The following is a 14,995-nucleotide window of genomic DNA, read 5'->3' as shown; positions in this document are numbered from 1 at the left end:
AAAATAATTAGAGTCATCATCCTCTCTTGTTTGATGGTATTTATTATTTGTTTCATGCTCTGTAGTTTGAAATATTTGTGATTTTTAGAAATATATAGAATGAGCACGATTTCTTTGATTTATGCATGGATTTGAGATGTATAGAATCCATTACTTGAATTTGGAGAAGGTGTATTGGATAGTTTCAATGTGGATAATTTATAGGGATTTTTTTAATTTTTTTCAAGTGACATGGTTAATTAGTTTGGTATTTGTTATGTATTTAGTTGCATTATTTTGGCACTCTAACGATGTATTTATTCGGGCTCATATGGAAACCATCGAGAAGTTTAAAAAATATATGTTTCGGATCATGAATATATCGTTAACCTTTGATCCTGCGGTGAAAACACTGCTATTCGGGACTAGCATCGATATCCACAATACGGTGCGGTATATATGAGGACGCGATGAAGGAGTACGGTCTTTGTCTCAATTATACACAGACCGCTGCGAGTACGACTACTAATACTAATTAATTGAAATTGAAAGAAAAAGAGAACAAATATAAAGCATCAAAAAGAAAAAAAAATCGTTTAGTACCGGTTGGTATTACCAACCGGTACTAAACTGCTCGGCCTAGCTGCTGGCGTGGCCAGCAGTTTAGTACTGGTTGGTGTTACCAACCGGTACTAAACAGGCCGTTTAGTACCGGGCCAGCTGACCGGTACTAATTGCGCGTGTACTTAGTACCGGAGGAGCGGTACCGGTCGGGAAACCAATACAAACCGGGGGTTCCCGACCGGTACTAATGAGAGATTTTCTAGCAGTGAACAAGTAGCTGCCCAACGTACATGTGCACTACAGCACAGTTGACAAGCAATGCAACGAACATACATGTGCCGCGGAGAGAACAACACCTCGCTCTCTCTCTCGCTTTCCCCGGCTACAGTTGCGCAGGGCGATTTCGAGAGCGAGCGCCTCTTCCTCCGGCGATCCGCCGGCCCCCTCTCCCCCGGTGGCCCTCGGGTCGCCGGAGCTGAGAGGGGAGCCCGACCCCTCGGCGGGTGGAACATGTATAGCTATAGGTCTAGATCTGCTAGCTCCTGTTTCCCGGCGGTGGCTTCGTGCCGGCGTCTAGGGTTGGGTCTCCTCCTGCGTTTCTTCGGCGGCGGTGGCGACGGCGACGGCCTCAGCGCTTCTTCCGGCGAAGGGCAACGGTGGGTTTCGGTTCTCCTTTTTGTTGATGTCGGTTCTGCCGTCGTCGATGGGGAGGAGATTTTGCTTCTCCGCGGTGGTTCTGGCGAAGGCTTCTCCGGCCACCTGTGAGGTTGGTGGTCTCTCTCTTTTCCGCGAAAGGAGGGATAATCTGGGCTTCCCCTTGGGTTGTTCCCTCCGGGCCATCGTCGATGGTGGCGCCGGCTCTGGGTTGGTTTGGATCCGAGGAAGGTGGTGTTCTTGGTGCTCTTCCGTTTCATCCGCGCGAGGATGCTGCTGATGTGCCCCAGCGATGCTAGATGCGTCAGGGATAGACCTGGGCATCCTCCGGGCCGGGTCGGGTTCGGGTCGGGCCAAAAAAAGCCCGGTGATTTTTCTAGCGGCCCGTGCCCGACCCGACCCGGTGGCCGGGCCGTAAAATTGAGCCCGCACCCGACCCGACAGCCAGTCGGGTCGGGTCGGGTTCGGGTCGGGTCGGGCCAGGCCTATGTAAAATGTCGGGTTCCTTCGGGTTTTTCGGGTTTTGGGTCAAAATTTTTAGCCCGTGCCCAGCCCGTCAGTCATACCGGGTCAAAAATTTTGACCCGAGCCCGCCCATCAAACTCTTCGGGTCGGGTCGGGTCGGGCTATTTTCGGACGGGTTGGGTCGGGTCCATCGGGTCGGGCAGCCCATGCCCAGGTCTAGTCAGGGAGTGGAATCCGTGGCATTGGCTTATGCAGCGTTTCCAAAATTTGGAGCTCCTCGACGGCGAGACGGCATGCCCCAAGCTTGGTGGCGCCGGCGGGCGTCAGTGCTCACGGAGGAAGATGGCAGAGAAGGCCTTCATGGGCTGCGTTGTAATTTTCTTTTCTATAAGGGTCTTTTTTGTAATTCGGGGATGTACTGTGCTTCAAGTTTAATACCATCCTTCCTTTCGCAAAAAAAAAAATGTGCCGCGGCAATGCAACACAAAGATTTCCAGACCAAAGACCTGCGCAGTCAATGCACCATGGGCGATGATGCGTACATCTATTATTGTCGTTGCTGTGGCGAGCTCGCGACGGAAGAAGCGACGAGCTGACAGGCAGATAAACAAAAACAAACGCCACTAAATTTTGTCATGCTGCAAAAACTTGGATCAGTGGCAGTTGTTTAAGATTACCAAAGCCGGTTTCATTACTCTTGTTTCATTTCCGCCGGTCTCAAAAAACAAAAGAACAACTGAATGTTGTACTTGGCTTTTGCGAACACCGATCGGAGACGAGACCGCTAGCTACTTAATAACCAACGCGTCCTATCTGTAGACTGCAGCGTCGTTAGATTCCCCCATGACAACACTGCAGCTTTATTCTTCCCTCTCCCAAAAAAAACATTTCTATTTAGTAATTTATTACCACACGCACTTCATCATCATATAGAGCACTTGCACCTTTCTAATATACAAGAGCAAGTTTGCACGGATGCCAGGTCAAAAATATAGATCAAACGGAACTTTCAGAGCAACCCCTCTAGTAATACGTTTTTATACTACTTTTACTTGGCATTCTGTCTTGGATTCATATAGCTCTGACCCTGCATAGTGCATATACTAGGCCGGTGAGCACCACATCCACAAGCATGGTGATTGCATAAAATCCCAAGTGTACTTTGCTTGGCATGTCCACCAAACGGATTGCTGAGGGAAAAAAAAAAGAGAATTACCTTTCAAAAGAAAAGAAAAGAAAATATGTAACCTCCGGTAATTTTGTCTTGAAACCAGAAGCTTGTTTCACGTTATAGGTCCATTGAAACCACTTTTCAACAAAAAAAAAAAGCTCTACCATTTCTTTTGTGTGTGTAATTTTTTTTTTGTGTCTGTAAGTTAAGAGGCTGTATTGAACGACTTAATAATTGACCCGTTCTATTTTCGTTGACCTTTTTGGTCTTTAACACTCTTAGATGTAACTTTGACTATTTCTTTTATTACTTTATTACATGACTCAAATTTATTGGAACACTATAAAGTATCTCAATTACAATCTAGCTTTCCCCTTTGTGGGCAGGGCCAAATTGCTTGCCTCACCAGATCATGAATAGATCCTAGTAGTGGCTTCACCCAATAGCTGCTCATGATTTTTTATCCCTCTTTTATTTCAGTGAAGTTACCATAGATGCTTCGCTATGGACGGGCACGTAGCTACCACGGAAAGAGAACGTCCGGTTAAATCTAGGGAAATGCGAACACCCGTGCTTCGCTATGGAAAGGGAAGGGAATGGGGAAGGAGAGGCAGCCGGTGCTGCTGCTGCTGCGCTAGCTGCTGCTGGGAGTGGCTGGGCTGCTTGGGAAGGAGAGGAACAAGAGATATCCAGTCTACAGAAAAGTACGGCCCTGATACCAGATGTTAGTAATTCAATGGTTACTCTCATGGATGAGAGGGTGACACTCGAGCTGGGGAAGTTTTCTGGTTTTTCTTCATTCACATTCACAATGCCATGCCTTCCAACGGAAGGGGTGGCCACGTTTTTATACAAGGGCTGCAGGGCAGCCAAAACACACACCAAGGACTAGTCTAAGATGCTGTCCTCTAGGTCCTAATTGTTGTCCTCTAGATGCTGTCCTCTAGATGCTAAAGCTAGTCTAAGATGCCAATGTGCTGCAGCTGCAGCAACCACCACGCAGCAAGGACCATGCAAGGTCTGAGATGCTGGTCAAAAGAAAAACTAAAACTTGTCCTAGGTGGAGACCCACAAAGACTGAGATGACAGAGACTCATCTGTGGCCAGTGCACTACTACTTTTTTTTATTAAACATGACCACGTGGCCAATTAAGATTCAGCCATTTTTTCTTAAGAATTATTCTTGTCGATTGTCTAAAAAGCAGATCTACCTTGCAATGCTAACCTGAACTTTGCACCCAAAAAAAAACTTCATCATTTCAAAGAAAATTGCCCATAAACTCGATCACTGTGCTACTCGAAGTTGTTTTTTTAAGGACACTACTCGAAATTATTGTTATTCGAATTGCATACATGAACATGCATAGAACTTTCAGCAATTCAGCTTCATCTCTTTCATATCGATAGATCGCTTTAGCCTTTTCATTGGTGCAGTCTTAGCGGTTCACACAAACTATCTAGGTGGCTGCCCGTCGCACTACTAGAACTCCCCGGTTTCCCTATATGTGAAAAATTCCTATGAAAAGAGAGAAAAACAGTAGGGAAACAATTTCCCCACAGAAGTTTCCTAGGGATGCCCGTGCGACTACTCTAAACATCTAATCCTAAATGCCCGTGCGACTACTCTAAACATCTAATCCTAAATGTCTGTGTGCATCTAGCAGGTCTGTTGCCATGATCTTTATGCAAAATCTGGACTACATGCCTTTTGATAAGCCTTGGAGTATATATTTAGCGGGATGCTACAGCTCATACCATGTGCAACTGTCGCTTCCGGCAAGTGGGAGCAATAATACACAACTTCACTGTCGCGTGGACTGACTGACTGACTTCCGAGTCTCCCAAGTCTCATCATAGTCCGTGTGCTTACTGCAGAGCTGTCATGCATGTGTGCTTACTGCTAGCACTATATATATACTTACTCCAGTTAAGATCCCTGAAACCAAGTTGGCGCTCTTACGCTAGAGCGACACACAAGTCCACAAGAATAATCCCGCAAGCTAGAGTAGGAAACTTTCTAGCAAACATGCCCCTTATGGATGCATCTACTACCGTCCGCGCTACCAAGCGGTGGTGGTTCGAGTTATTGGCATGCCTAGCCCTCCAGGCTGCAGCCACCGCCGTGCTGGGGGTATCTGCCGCGCCCCCCTCCGCCGCCGACCTCGCGCAGTGCCCCAAATCCTGTGGAGGCGTAAACATCTCGTACCCCTTCGGCATCGGGCGGGGCTGCTTCCGCCCGGGCTTCGAGGTCACCTGCAACCACAGCACCAGGCCTCCCAAACTCTTCCTGGCCAACACCACCACCACCACCGAGATCGTCAAGCAATATCCAGGGGACCCTGTTCTCGCGTCTATCGTCTTCAACATCGCCACCAGGCCCGGTGCGTTTGGCAATTACAGCTGGTCGTGGGAGGCTCCTGGAAAGAGCCTTATTATTACCTCCATGAAGTCAGCTTGGTTCATCGTCGGGTGCGGTTTTGAGGCCTTCTTGTTCGAAAATACTACTAGTGGTCCTGGCGACCTGCTGGGCAATTGTGCAAGCACGTGCGACGATTCGGCGGCTTTGGGAACGGAGGCGGAGGAAGGAGGCTGTAACGGCATGGGATGCTGCAACATCGCGTTGTGGCAGTCCGTTCGTGCCTTTGCACTTTCCATCATTCAAAAGGAAGAAACAGTGCCTGCTGCGCTTGCGAATGCTACCGTCAAAGCGTTCCTATCTGATGGAGGCTACAATTTTAGCATGGCTGATCTGTTGTCCGATAAGGTCAACGGAAGCACCATTGGCGCTGCTACGGCACACCTAGTGCCTGTGATCACAGATCAACCGACTTGCCGAACGGCTAGGATGAATAAGCAGTACGCCTGTGCTGTTAACAGCGATTGTGAGGATTCTTATGATGGAAGCGGAGGCTACTACCGATGTCTCTGCTCCAGCGTATACGATGATGGCAATCCCTATGTTGTCGGCCCGGGCGGGTGCTCCTCAGGTAAATACTGCACTTTCTAACGGCGATGGTGTCCTCCGTGATCAATTTACGAATTTGCATGTGCACATTTACGTGTTTTTATTTATTTTTAATTTAATTCCCTACCAGCAATTAAAGTATATATTTGATCTTTTGCAACTGCTTTCTACAGCAGCTTACAAACAAGCTATCATAATTTTCTTAAAACACAGAACAAATGCACGCACTTTAATTTCATACACGTGTACAATCACCATCGACAGATATATACACGTATACCTATCACTGAGATATTATTCACTCCATCCTAAAGTATAGCTATGCTGTATGCAGCGGGGACACGTTTTTATGACACGAATATTTGACCTTTTACCACTCTCCCTAATCTGTCGGAGAAAGGCTAAACGTGCCACAGAGAGTATCAATTAACTCTAAGGACTAGTGCTAATTTGGATATAGGTCTGCCACATCCCATAAAGAGGCTAACCGTCCAGCAAATCAAAAGCAACTGAACTTTCATTAAGCCATCAACGACGAGTATCGGATACGTATAGTTGCCTATGCGTTAATTTGTATAGATGTATTATATGATCGAGCCATAGACAGAGGGTTGGTCCAACTCGCATACGGGATGAACTAAGACCCACCTGTCAATGTCACAAGATAGACCAAACTAAAAAATTTAGGTGGAAACGTTGTGTGCTTTAGACAAAAAATAGGTATAGATATATTGTAAGAGAAATTTATGGTCAAAGTAATATACACCACTGAAGAGTTTTTCTAATACTAATACACCTATTAATAAAAACGATAGGAGGGATCAGAGTATCTTGCAGTACTTTTATTCTTTGATTTTTTTTCATTCGACGTAAACATGCCTTTTTCCATGGATTAATTTGGCGCGCATGCATTCACATACTCATATACAAATTCATCGAACAAGAAACAAATCGTTATGTATTCAATGTATAAGAATGGGTACTAGTCAAATAATTTTGTATTCCCATTTTAGTTTCGTATTTGTAGCAAGTCACCTTGCTTGTTCTTATTAACCCTGTTTAATGCAACAGAGTACGACCCCAGTCACGACAAGCTGAATTGTTCAAGAACATGTGGCAATACAAGTATTCCATTCCCCTTTGGGCTAGAACCAGAGTGTTCAGCTAATGTGAAATTTCAAATAAATTGCACATCAAATCAACCCCAGATCGGAATACATCGGCAGTATCAGGTGGTAAATATTTCTTTGGATGAAGGACTCCTATCTGTGAACAAAACCTATTACCCTAATAAAGACATGTCACTTATTAATGATTATTTAATGGATGATACTGAGGAATATGGTATTTGGAAATGGGCTATCAGCAACACAACTTGTGACAAGGCAAAGAACCAGAACCACACAAGCTATGCATGCATCAGTGCAAACAGTGAGTGCACGAATGTCACCGACGGAGATGCCTACATTGGTTATCGTTGCAAGTGTTCACCTGGCTATGAAGGAAACCCTTACACCAGCAGGAATGGTAGTTATAGTTGTCCAACGGGCCCAGCCCGGCCCGACCCGGCACGGGCCCGATCCGGCCCGGCCCGATTAGGCCCGGCCCGATTAGCCCGGATAACTAATCGTGCCGGGCCGGGCCGGCCCACGTGCCGAGGCACTGCGCACGAGCACGGCCCGAGGCCAATTTAGCGTGCCGGGCCGGCCCGACCGGCCCGTTAAGCGCTCCACGGCCCGAGCAGCCGGCGCGGAGCCGCCGCCGCGCGAAGGAGCTGCCGGCCGCCACGCCGCGCGGAGGAGAGGAGGTGGCCCGCCGGCCGCAGTGCGGGGGAGGAGGTGGCGCGGCCTGGAGGAGGACTGGAGGAGGATGCAAAGCCGGCGGCCGCGCCCTGGAGGAGGAGGCGGCCGCGGCCTGGATCTGCTGCATCGCCGGCCGGAGGAGGAGGGGGGCGGCGCCGTCGCCCAGCGGAGGGAGAGAGTAAGGAGCTGCCGACGCGGAGTGAGGAGACACTTGAATACAGTCATCTGAGGTACACTTGCAGATATCAACGAGTGTGTGAAGATACCCTACTTATGTGACGAAATATGCCATAACCTGGAAGGAAGCTACAATTGCACCAGCTGCCCTCAAGGCACATCTTTCGATCCTGTAGAAAGGCAATGCACTCCCAGTAAACATCACAGCCTTGTTTTTGGTATGTAAATAAGATTTTCACTGTACCTCATTTCGTTGCATATTATGTTTTTTTAGGAACAAAAAATATCCAAGTTGTAACTCTGAACCCACAACCATATAATTACTTGTTCAGCTGTTGCTATTGGACTTGGCTCTGCCTTTGGAGTCTTGGTTCTCACGTTAATTACAACCATATTAATCCAACAATGGAGGAGACACATCCGAAGGACAATTCGAAGGGCACACTTCCAGAGAAACAAAGGCCTACTCCTGGAGCAGCTAATCTCGTCTGAGGAAACTGCTACCCAGAGCACAAAAATATTTTCCTTAGAAGAACTGGAGATGGCAACAAATAGCTTTGACTCGACACGAATTGTTGGTTGTGGTGGTCATGGTACAGTTTACAAGGGAATTTTATCAGATCAACGTGTCGTAGCCATCAAAAAGTCCAAAATCGTGGAGCAGGGTGAGATCAATCAATTTATAAATGAGGTTGCCATCTTGTCTCAAATTATTCATCGCAATGTGGTGAAGCTTTTTGGTTGCTGCCTTGAATCTGACGTGCCTTTGCTTGTGTACGAATTCATCTCGAATGGCACACTTTATGATCTTCTTCATGGTGATTTGAGTACCGGATGTTTGTTAACATGGCATGACCGTACAAGGATTGCTCTTGAGGCTGCAACTGCTCTTGCTTATCTCCATTCGGCTGCTTCAATCCCAATCTTCCATAGAGACGTGAAATCTGCCAACATACTGTTAAATGACAGTTTCACCGCAAAGGTTTCAGATTTTGGTGCTTCAAGATCCATTTCTATTGATGAGACTCATGTTGTCACCATTGTGCAGGGGACATTTGGGTATTTAGATCCTGAGTATTACCATACAGGACAGTTAAATGAGAAAAGCGATGTTTATAGCTTCGGTGTGATTCTAGTTGAGTTACTAACAAGGAGGAAGCCAATTTTTCTCAATTGCTTGGGTGAAAAGCAGAATTTATCTCATTGCTTCCTTCAAAGACTGCAGGATAAAACTACCGCAGAAATATTGGATCCTCAAGTTATTGAGGAAGCAAGCCAGGGGGAAATTGATGAGATGGCTTCACTTGCAGAGGTATGTTTAAAGCTTCATCGAGAAGAGAGGCCTACAATGAGAGAGGTGGAGTTAAGACTGCAGCTCTTACGGGGTAAAATAACTAAGAACAACAGAGGAGATTTGCAAGTGGACAATGAAATTGAGCCATTGTTATTGTCCAAGTCTAACTCAAGTTCTCGCGCTCAGTATAATCAGCTCAAAGAAAATTCTGACTCCATAAATAATCATGAAGCCACTCGATGCTACACCATGGAGCAAGAACTTGTTTCTTGGAGTGATTTACCTCGCTAAATGTGGAATGCACTTCCTATATAATACCGTCAGTGTAAACACTTTATTTGGAATATACTTTTAGATTCGTTGTTGTGAAACTGATATGGACGATGATAAGAAACTTTTTGAAGTTGAACCATTCAATACTTTCTTGTTAATTGAATATTTGATGCTACGTTACTTTCTTTGCAAAAAAATTGATGCTACTTTACGATCCTGCTGGTTTAGAAGATTATTGTCCTTTATATGCATGGACAGCATGCGCATGCGGCAGGCTAACACCCAACGGCTTCATCGCTCCTCGGGGCAGCTCAGGCGGACCCCAACGCCCGGCGCCGCTGCCCTCCACGTGCCGCTCCCCATCCCTCGCCATCTCCTGAGCAGTCGCCGAAAGTCTGTGCAGCCGCAAGGAAGGCGACCGCAGGGCACCACGCCCCTCCTTCCTCCCCCTCGTGCACTCCTTAGTGGTGGTCCCATCCATGGTGACAATAGCGCCTGGCGGTGGTCCGCGGTCAGATCCACCTGTGTGGGCCCAGATCCGCTCACACACGGCTTCCTGATCTGCTCCCCAAAGGCCTCCGCGCGACGTGGCTCTGCAGCTGCGGTGGTGCGGCTCCTTGTCGGCGGATAAGACGGCACGCGCTGGGGCATGCTCATGGCCGGCGCAGGCCTTCGCGCGTTGGGGCACATTGGTGGTAGCGGGCCTGACTCCTGCCCTGCGTGCAGCATGGCCACACTGTGACCGGTGGGCGGGGGACCTCGGCTCGGTGGCGTTCGCGGCCGGCATCCTGCGTTGGCGGCGCGCAGCAACGGCCACTAGGGTGGTGGCGCATGCGGACGGCGGCAATGGCACTCACCGTGCGTGATGCCTGGGTTGCACACGGCGGTGCCAGGTGACATTGGGGACGTCTGCAACACTCTTGCCTGGTCGTGGTCATGACTGCTGTCGTTCCTCCAAGGATTGGCTAGGGTGCTAGCGAAAGCTTGGACAACGATGTTTGCCGACGCTGCTCCCTCCCTGGAGGCGTCAGTTTGCACCTCTCGGTCTCCCCGTGCCAGATGTTGCGAGTGAAAACCCAACCCATCTTGGGCTGGGGTCGGCAGCGCTTTCGGCGATGCGACCTTCTTGGAGGCGATGCTACGCTAATCCGGATAGCGGGGATGGCCATCAACAGGGTGTGATACCTCTTCTCTTCTTTCTCTCCTATAAATAAAATCATTGTTTGCATTGGTATGGCTCGCGTCGAGGACCCAATCCTACCGGATAGGGTGTGTAGAGATTCTAGTCGATGGCCCAATCCAACCAGATATAGTGAGTTGAGACCTATGTCGATATCCCAATCCGACCTGGGCAGCGGGGATGAGTCGTGTCTCCAGAGGCTTTCTATCCGCACAGGTGGAGCAGTGGAGATTCCAGTGGTAGCAAAACTAAGGTGAGGTTTTGGAGTGGCTCGGTGGTACTATGTCACCCTCGACGGTGAAGCAAGCTCGGATCCTTGGAGAGTCCGGCAACGATAGTGGCGAGACATCTTGCATTTTAAGGTGGTGTTCGAGGAGTGGTGTGCGGCGGTGGATGTGCCAAGGCCCCCACGCGTTGAGTTGAGGTCTTGATCGATGTCCCAATCCAACCTAGGCGAGGAGTTGTCTCGGAGTTCCAGGATCCGGCTTATTTTTTGGTGTTTGGGGTGCATGGTGCCATAGTGGTAGTTCGGCCAGGGCCCAGCATGGCGGTGGCTCTTTCAGTGTGGTGCGGTGGTTAGGGATGTAAACGGATCAAATACGAACGGATATTAATGATATCTTATTTATTTTCATAATTTTGTTCGAAAACGGATCGGATACGAATAGTGTTAGTTTTTGCCGGATAAGACTGTAATAGATATTGACATCATAAATATGTAATTTTTAGTATCCAGATATGGATCGGTTCCGGATATTGAATATCTGGAATCAGATACGAATGGATAAAAACCCTTCCAAACCGGATCGAATTTGAATACGGTCGGATAATATCCATACCATTTACATCCCTAGGGGTGGGATCCTCTGCTGACCAATCATGTCTGTGTGATGTGAAGACGACGGTGGTATGGTGGAGGAGTCGATGTGGCTAATTGGCTTGCAGCGGACTACGGCAGCCAGTTCTGCATGGCAGTGGTTGGTTGGCGTGGGACATCATCGGGAACGACGACGCTCATGAGGTGGGCTGCTTGTCAGCTTCTTCTTGGGTAGCGGTGGCGCGGCATGGTGGTTTTGTATGAAGTCGAGTTTGAGTTTCGCAACTGTGTTGACGTCCCAATCCAATCGGTTATTTTTTAGTTAAGTGCGAGAGAAGTTGTGTGGTCATGTTGGCGGTGGTAGTATCTTTGTTGGTTGTTGCGGTGTAATCGATAGCTCTCCTGCTTGGTTTATTTTAAAAATAAAATAATACATAGGCCATGCAATGGCGAATGTAGACCCACCCGCTAATTTGCTTCTCTCGGCTAATTTGTTGTGTGGACTCTTTCTGGGCTTGTGGCTTATTCAATTGATTTGATGGGTCGCATTGTTTTATTCCTAATTTTTTAGCAGCAAGATCCCCTAAATGGATAGGGTTATATGTCAACAATTCCACCAACAACCATCACCTGAAAACTTCTCCACTAATAATATTTAATAGCCGTCAGACCAACAGTCCAGTGCATGGGCTGTTTATGCACGCAGCATACTCCAAGGTAAAAAAAATCTATCAAGCCTATTGTAATTATGACCACATACAGTACATGCACGGTCTAGACAAAACGACACGTTGGTAAAGCAAAATATCTAAAATCATGACTCCACGTACAAGCGACCTTTAACATTAAAAAATCATAAATCCCAAAAAATATCTAAATTGAATTTCAATTTCACCATATATTTCATTCGATGAGATCGTCAAATCAAAATCACACTTGACTATACTTAAAATATTTTTAATATAAAATAATTAATTTTAACGACTAGAACAAATGATTTTTTATACAAACAACAATTAAATAAAATGAACAAAAAGATTATACATTGCGAACATTTGAAAACTAGATATCACGACATCATAGAATAATTTAATCTACTAATCGAACAAATAATTTAATATCACGAAAAATTTTGTCTACAATGGAGAACAAATGTTCTCACAATAGAACAAATTATCCTTTCGCGTGAATAAACTATTCTTATAGATGATCAAAAGGAAAAATGACAAAAATTGGACAAAAAATAAAAAAATTATGAAAAACAAATAAAAATAAAAAATTAGAAAACCACAATAAAATAAAGTAGTTAGTATACAAAAGATAAGAAAAAGGAAAAGATAGAATAAGAGAAAGGAATGAAAAAGGGAGAATAAATAAAAAAGTTACAAATAAAAGTAAAAGGAAAACTATAAAAGATAAAATGTTTACATCACCAAAAAGCAGAAAAATAAAATAAAATAAAAATAGAGAAAATTAGTATTATTGAAAAATAGAAAATATAAAAGATAATCAAGAAAAAAGAACAAAATCTTTTACAAGAAATAAAGGGAAAAAAAGAAAAGGATGAACGAAAGGAAAAATATAAAGAAAGGAAAGAGAACAAAGAATTACGTTCAAGTCCCAAGTTGCATGGCTGCATATGTGCATGCATAGTATACACTGTGTTCGCTTGGCTTATTAGCCAACCAGCCAGCAGTACTGTTCTCTCATACTAAATTAGCACCAGCCACCAGCTACTAGCCAGCCAGCAGTACTGTTCTCTCATAACAAATCAGCACCAGCCATCAGTTAGCAGTACTGTTCTCGAAGATGAGGCAGCGCAGAAGGAAGACGAGCTTCGAGCGGTCGCGCAGATGCGATGCCCAGAAACCTTATTGCCGCCCCTCGTGCAGGCTTCACGACGGCAAGGGTTCGGAGATACCGCTCATTCTCCTCATCAGTGCACGCTGAGGGAAGGGCCGGCGAGATTCAGCAGCTCAACGACACAGCACAGCGAGAGATGGAAAAATGGCAGAGAAACTTAGAGAGAGTGACCTGAATGTTTCCAGTCCACTTATATGGGCACGGCTACCCTCAAGGAGCCATAATCACATTGATGATGCCCATAAACGACATTAAAACTCATTCAGGATGATCATAATAATTTACTGGGTATTATGGAATTAATCGGGCATTGATTAGCGCCTAATCAGTGCACAACGGTTTAAATGAGAGACACAAGTGGCAAAATATGTGCTGAATTACAGCCCAACGACCGCACGTCTCAAGTCACAAGTCACGCGAACATACACGCGAAAAGACACACGAAAAGATGCAGATACGCGTGCGCGTGCATGCATTGGTGTGTGTTTAGCAAAACCTTACACACTCCATCTCTTGGCTACTCCATTCAACACATGGAAAGTGCTCCAATATTTAAGTTGGTGTCCACTTGCTTGTCCTAGCAATATGGGACTATACCAACCAGCCACATGTTGCTTTAGAATTCTCCTACATATGCCATAAATGGACCAAATTCCAACAATCCCCCACCAATTCCAAAGTCAGAAATGAAGAAAAAGGATCACTGTGTTGTATCATTGTTAATATACCAGTCTTTCGGTATGAGTCCCATACGGGTTGAACTGATACATAGGATAACAAGATTCATCTATCCACAACTGATGAATGGACTAGGCCATGAATTCTCAGTTATATATGGATAGATTTCACCTGAAATCACAACTGATACTAGGCTGCCAAACAACCTCGCCTATCCGGAGCATTAACGGTCTGCTCCCGTATCTAGTCATGAGCCTTTATGAGAACACCCAACTCTCACTAACTGCGACCTACGCTTAGGTTCAAGTAGGTGTTTTCCTTCAGGATATTCTGTAGGCTAATATCTTATACCACAGAAAACATTAAGGCTTTATGCCAACCTGCCATACAGTAAAGAGTACTTTTGTCATTTGAACATGGGTACATTTTGTATAATATTGTACTCCTTGGTTACACCAATCAACTTGTTCTTCCTATTATCTCAGTCACGGGATCTCCGATCATGAGAATAGGTTACTATTGTGGTGTAAACTTCAGATGGGCCTCATACCCATGTTCTTAGACGCCACAGAAATCGCATTTCGTGGTAATCCCTTAGTGAAAGGGTCTGCCAGATTACTTTCACTTCTTACATAGCTCACGGCTATAACTCCGGAGTTTTTCATCTTTCTGACAGATTTCAGTCTACGCTTGATATGCTTATTGGACTTTGAGTTATCCTTTGTATTCATAACCTGAGCTAGCATTGATTGGTTATCGCAATACATGAGGATAGGCAGTACTGGCTTTTCAACAAAAGGTAAGTCCATCAATAGCTCTCTTAGCCATTCGGCCTCATTAGTAGCTGTTTCAAGTGCTACAAGCTTTGCTTCAGTGGTAGACTTTGTCAATACGGTCTGTTTGCGAGACCTCCACGAAACTACAGCACCAGCAAGCATAAACACATAGCCACTCGTGGTCTTGGTCTCATCCACATCTGAGATCCAATTGGAATCACTATATCCTTCCAACGCTGGTGGATATCCCGAGTAGTGAATTCCAATCGAGGTTGTGCCTCTCAAATAGCGCAACACTCGCTCAAGTGCCTTCCAATGATCATCTCCAGGGTTTGAA

The 14,995-nt window shown here is 46.0% G+C and overlaps 1 protein-coding gene across 1 annotated transcript; it reads left to right on the top strand.

Moving 5' to 3' along the window:
* The first annotated feature begins 4,759 nt into the window (after nt 1-4,759).
* On the top strand, nt 4,760-9,502 carry LOC120675655 (wall-associated receptor kinase 4-like). The gene is made up of 4 exons (XM_039956858.1): nt 4,760-5,820; nt 6,870-7,328; nt 7,831-7,995; nt 8,110-9,502. Exons 1-4 carry the CDS (start codon nt 4,860-4,862, stop codon nt 9,360-9,362), a joined length of 2,838 nt encoding a protein of 945 aa, XP_039812792.1. The 5' UTR covers nt 4,760-4,859; the 3' UTR covers nt 9,363-9,502.
* Nucleotides 9,503-14,995: the final 5,493 nt, after the last annotated feature.

The sequence above is a fragment of the Panicum virgatum genome, chromosome 5N (assembly GCF_016808335.1).
Source record: "Panicum virgatum strain AP13 chromosome 5N, P.virgatum_v5, whole genome shotgun sequence".
NCBI classification, from domain to species: Eukaryota; Viridiplantae; Streptophyta; class Magnoliopsida; order Poales; family Poaceae; genus Panicum; species Panicum virgatum.
Note: the sequence above shows the minus strand (reverse complement) of the source record. Positions and strands in the feature narration are given on the sequence as shown.

Coding starts and splice junctions, on each gene's coding strand:
- LOC120675655 (XM_039956858.1), top strand. CDS start 4,860: ATGCCCCTTATGGATGCATCTACTACCGTCCGCGCTACCAAGCGGTGG. Junction 7,329..7,830: donor TTACACCAGCAGGAATGGTA/GTTATAGTTGTC, acceptor CAGTCATCTGAG/GTACACTTGCAGATATCAAC. Junction 7,996..8,109: donor ACATCACAGCCTTGTTTTTG/GTATGTAAATAA, acceptor TTACTTGTTCAG/CTGTTGCTATTGGACTTGGC.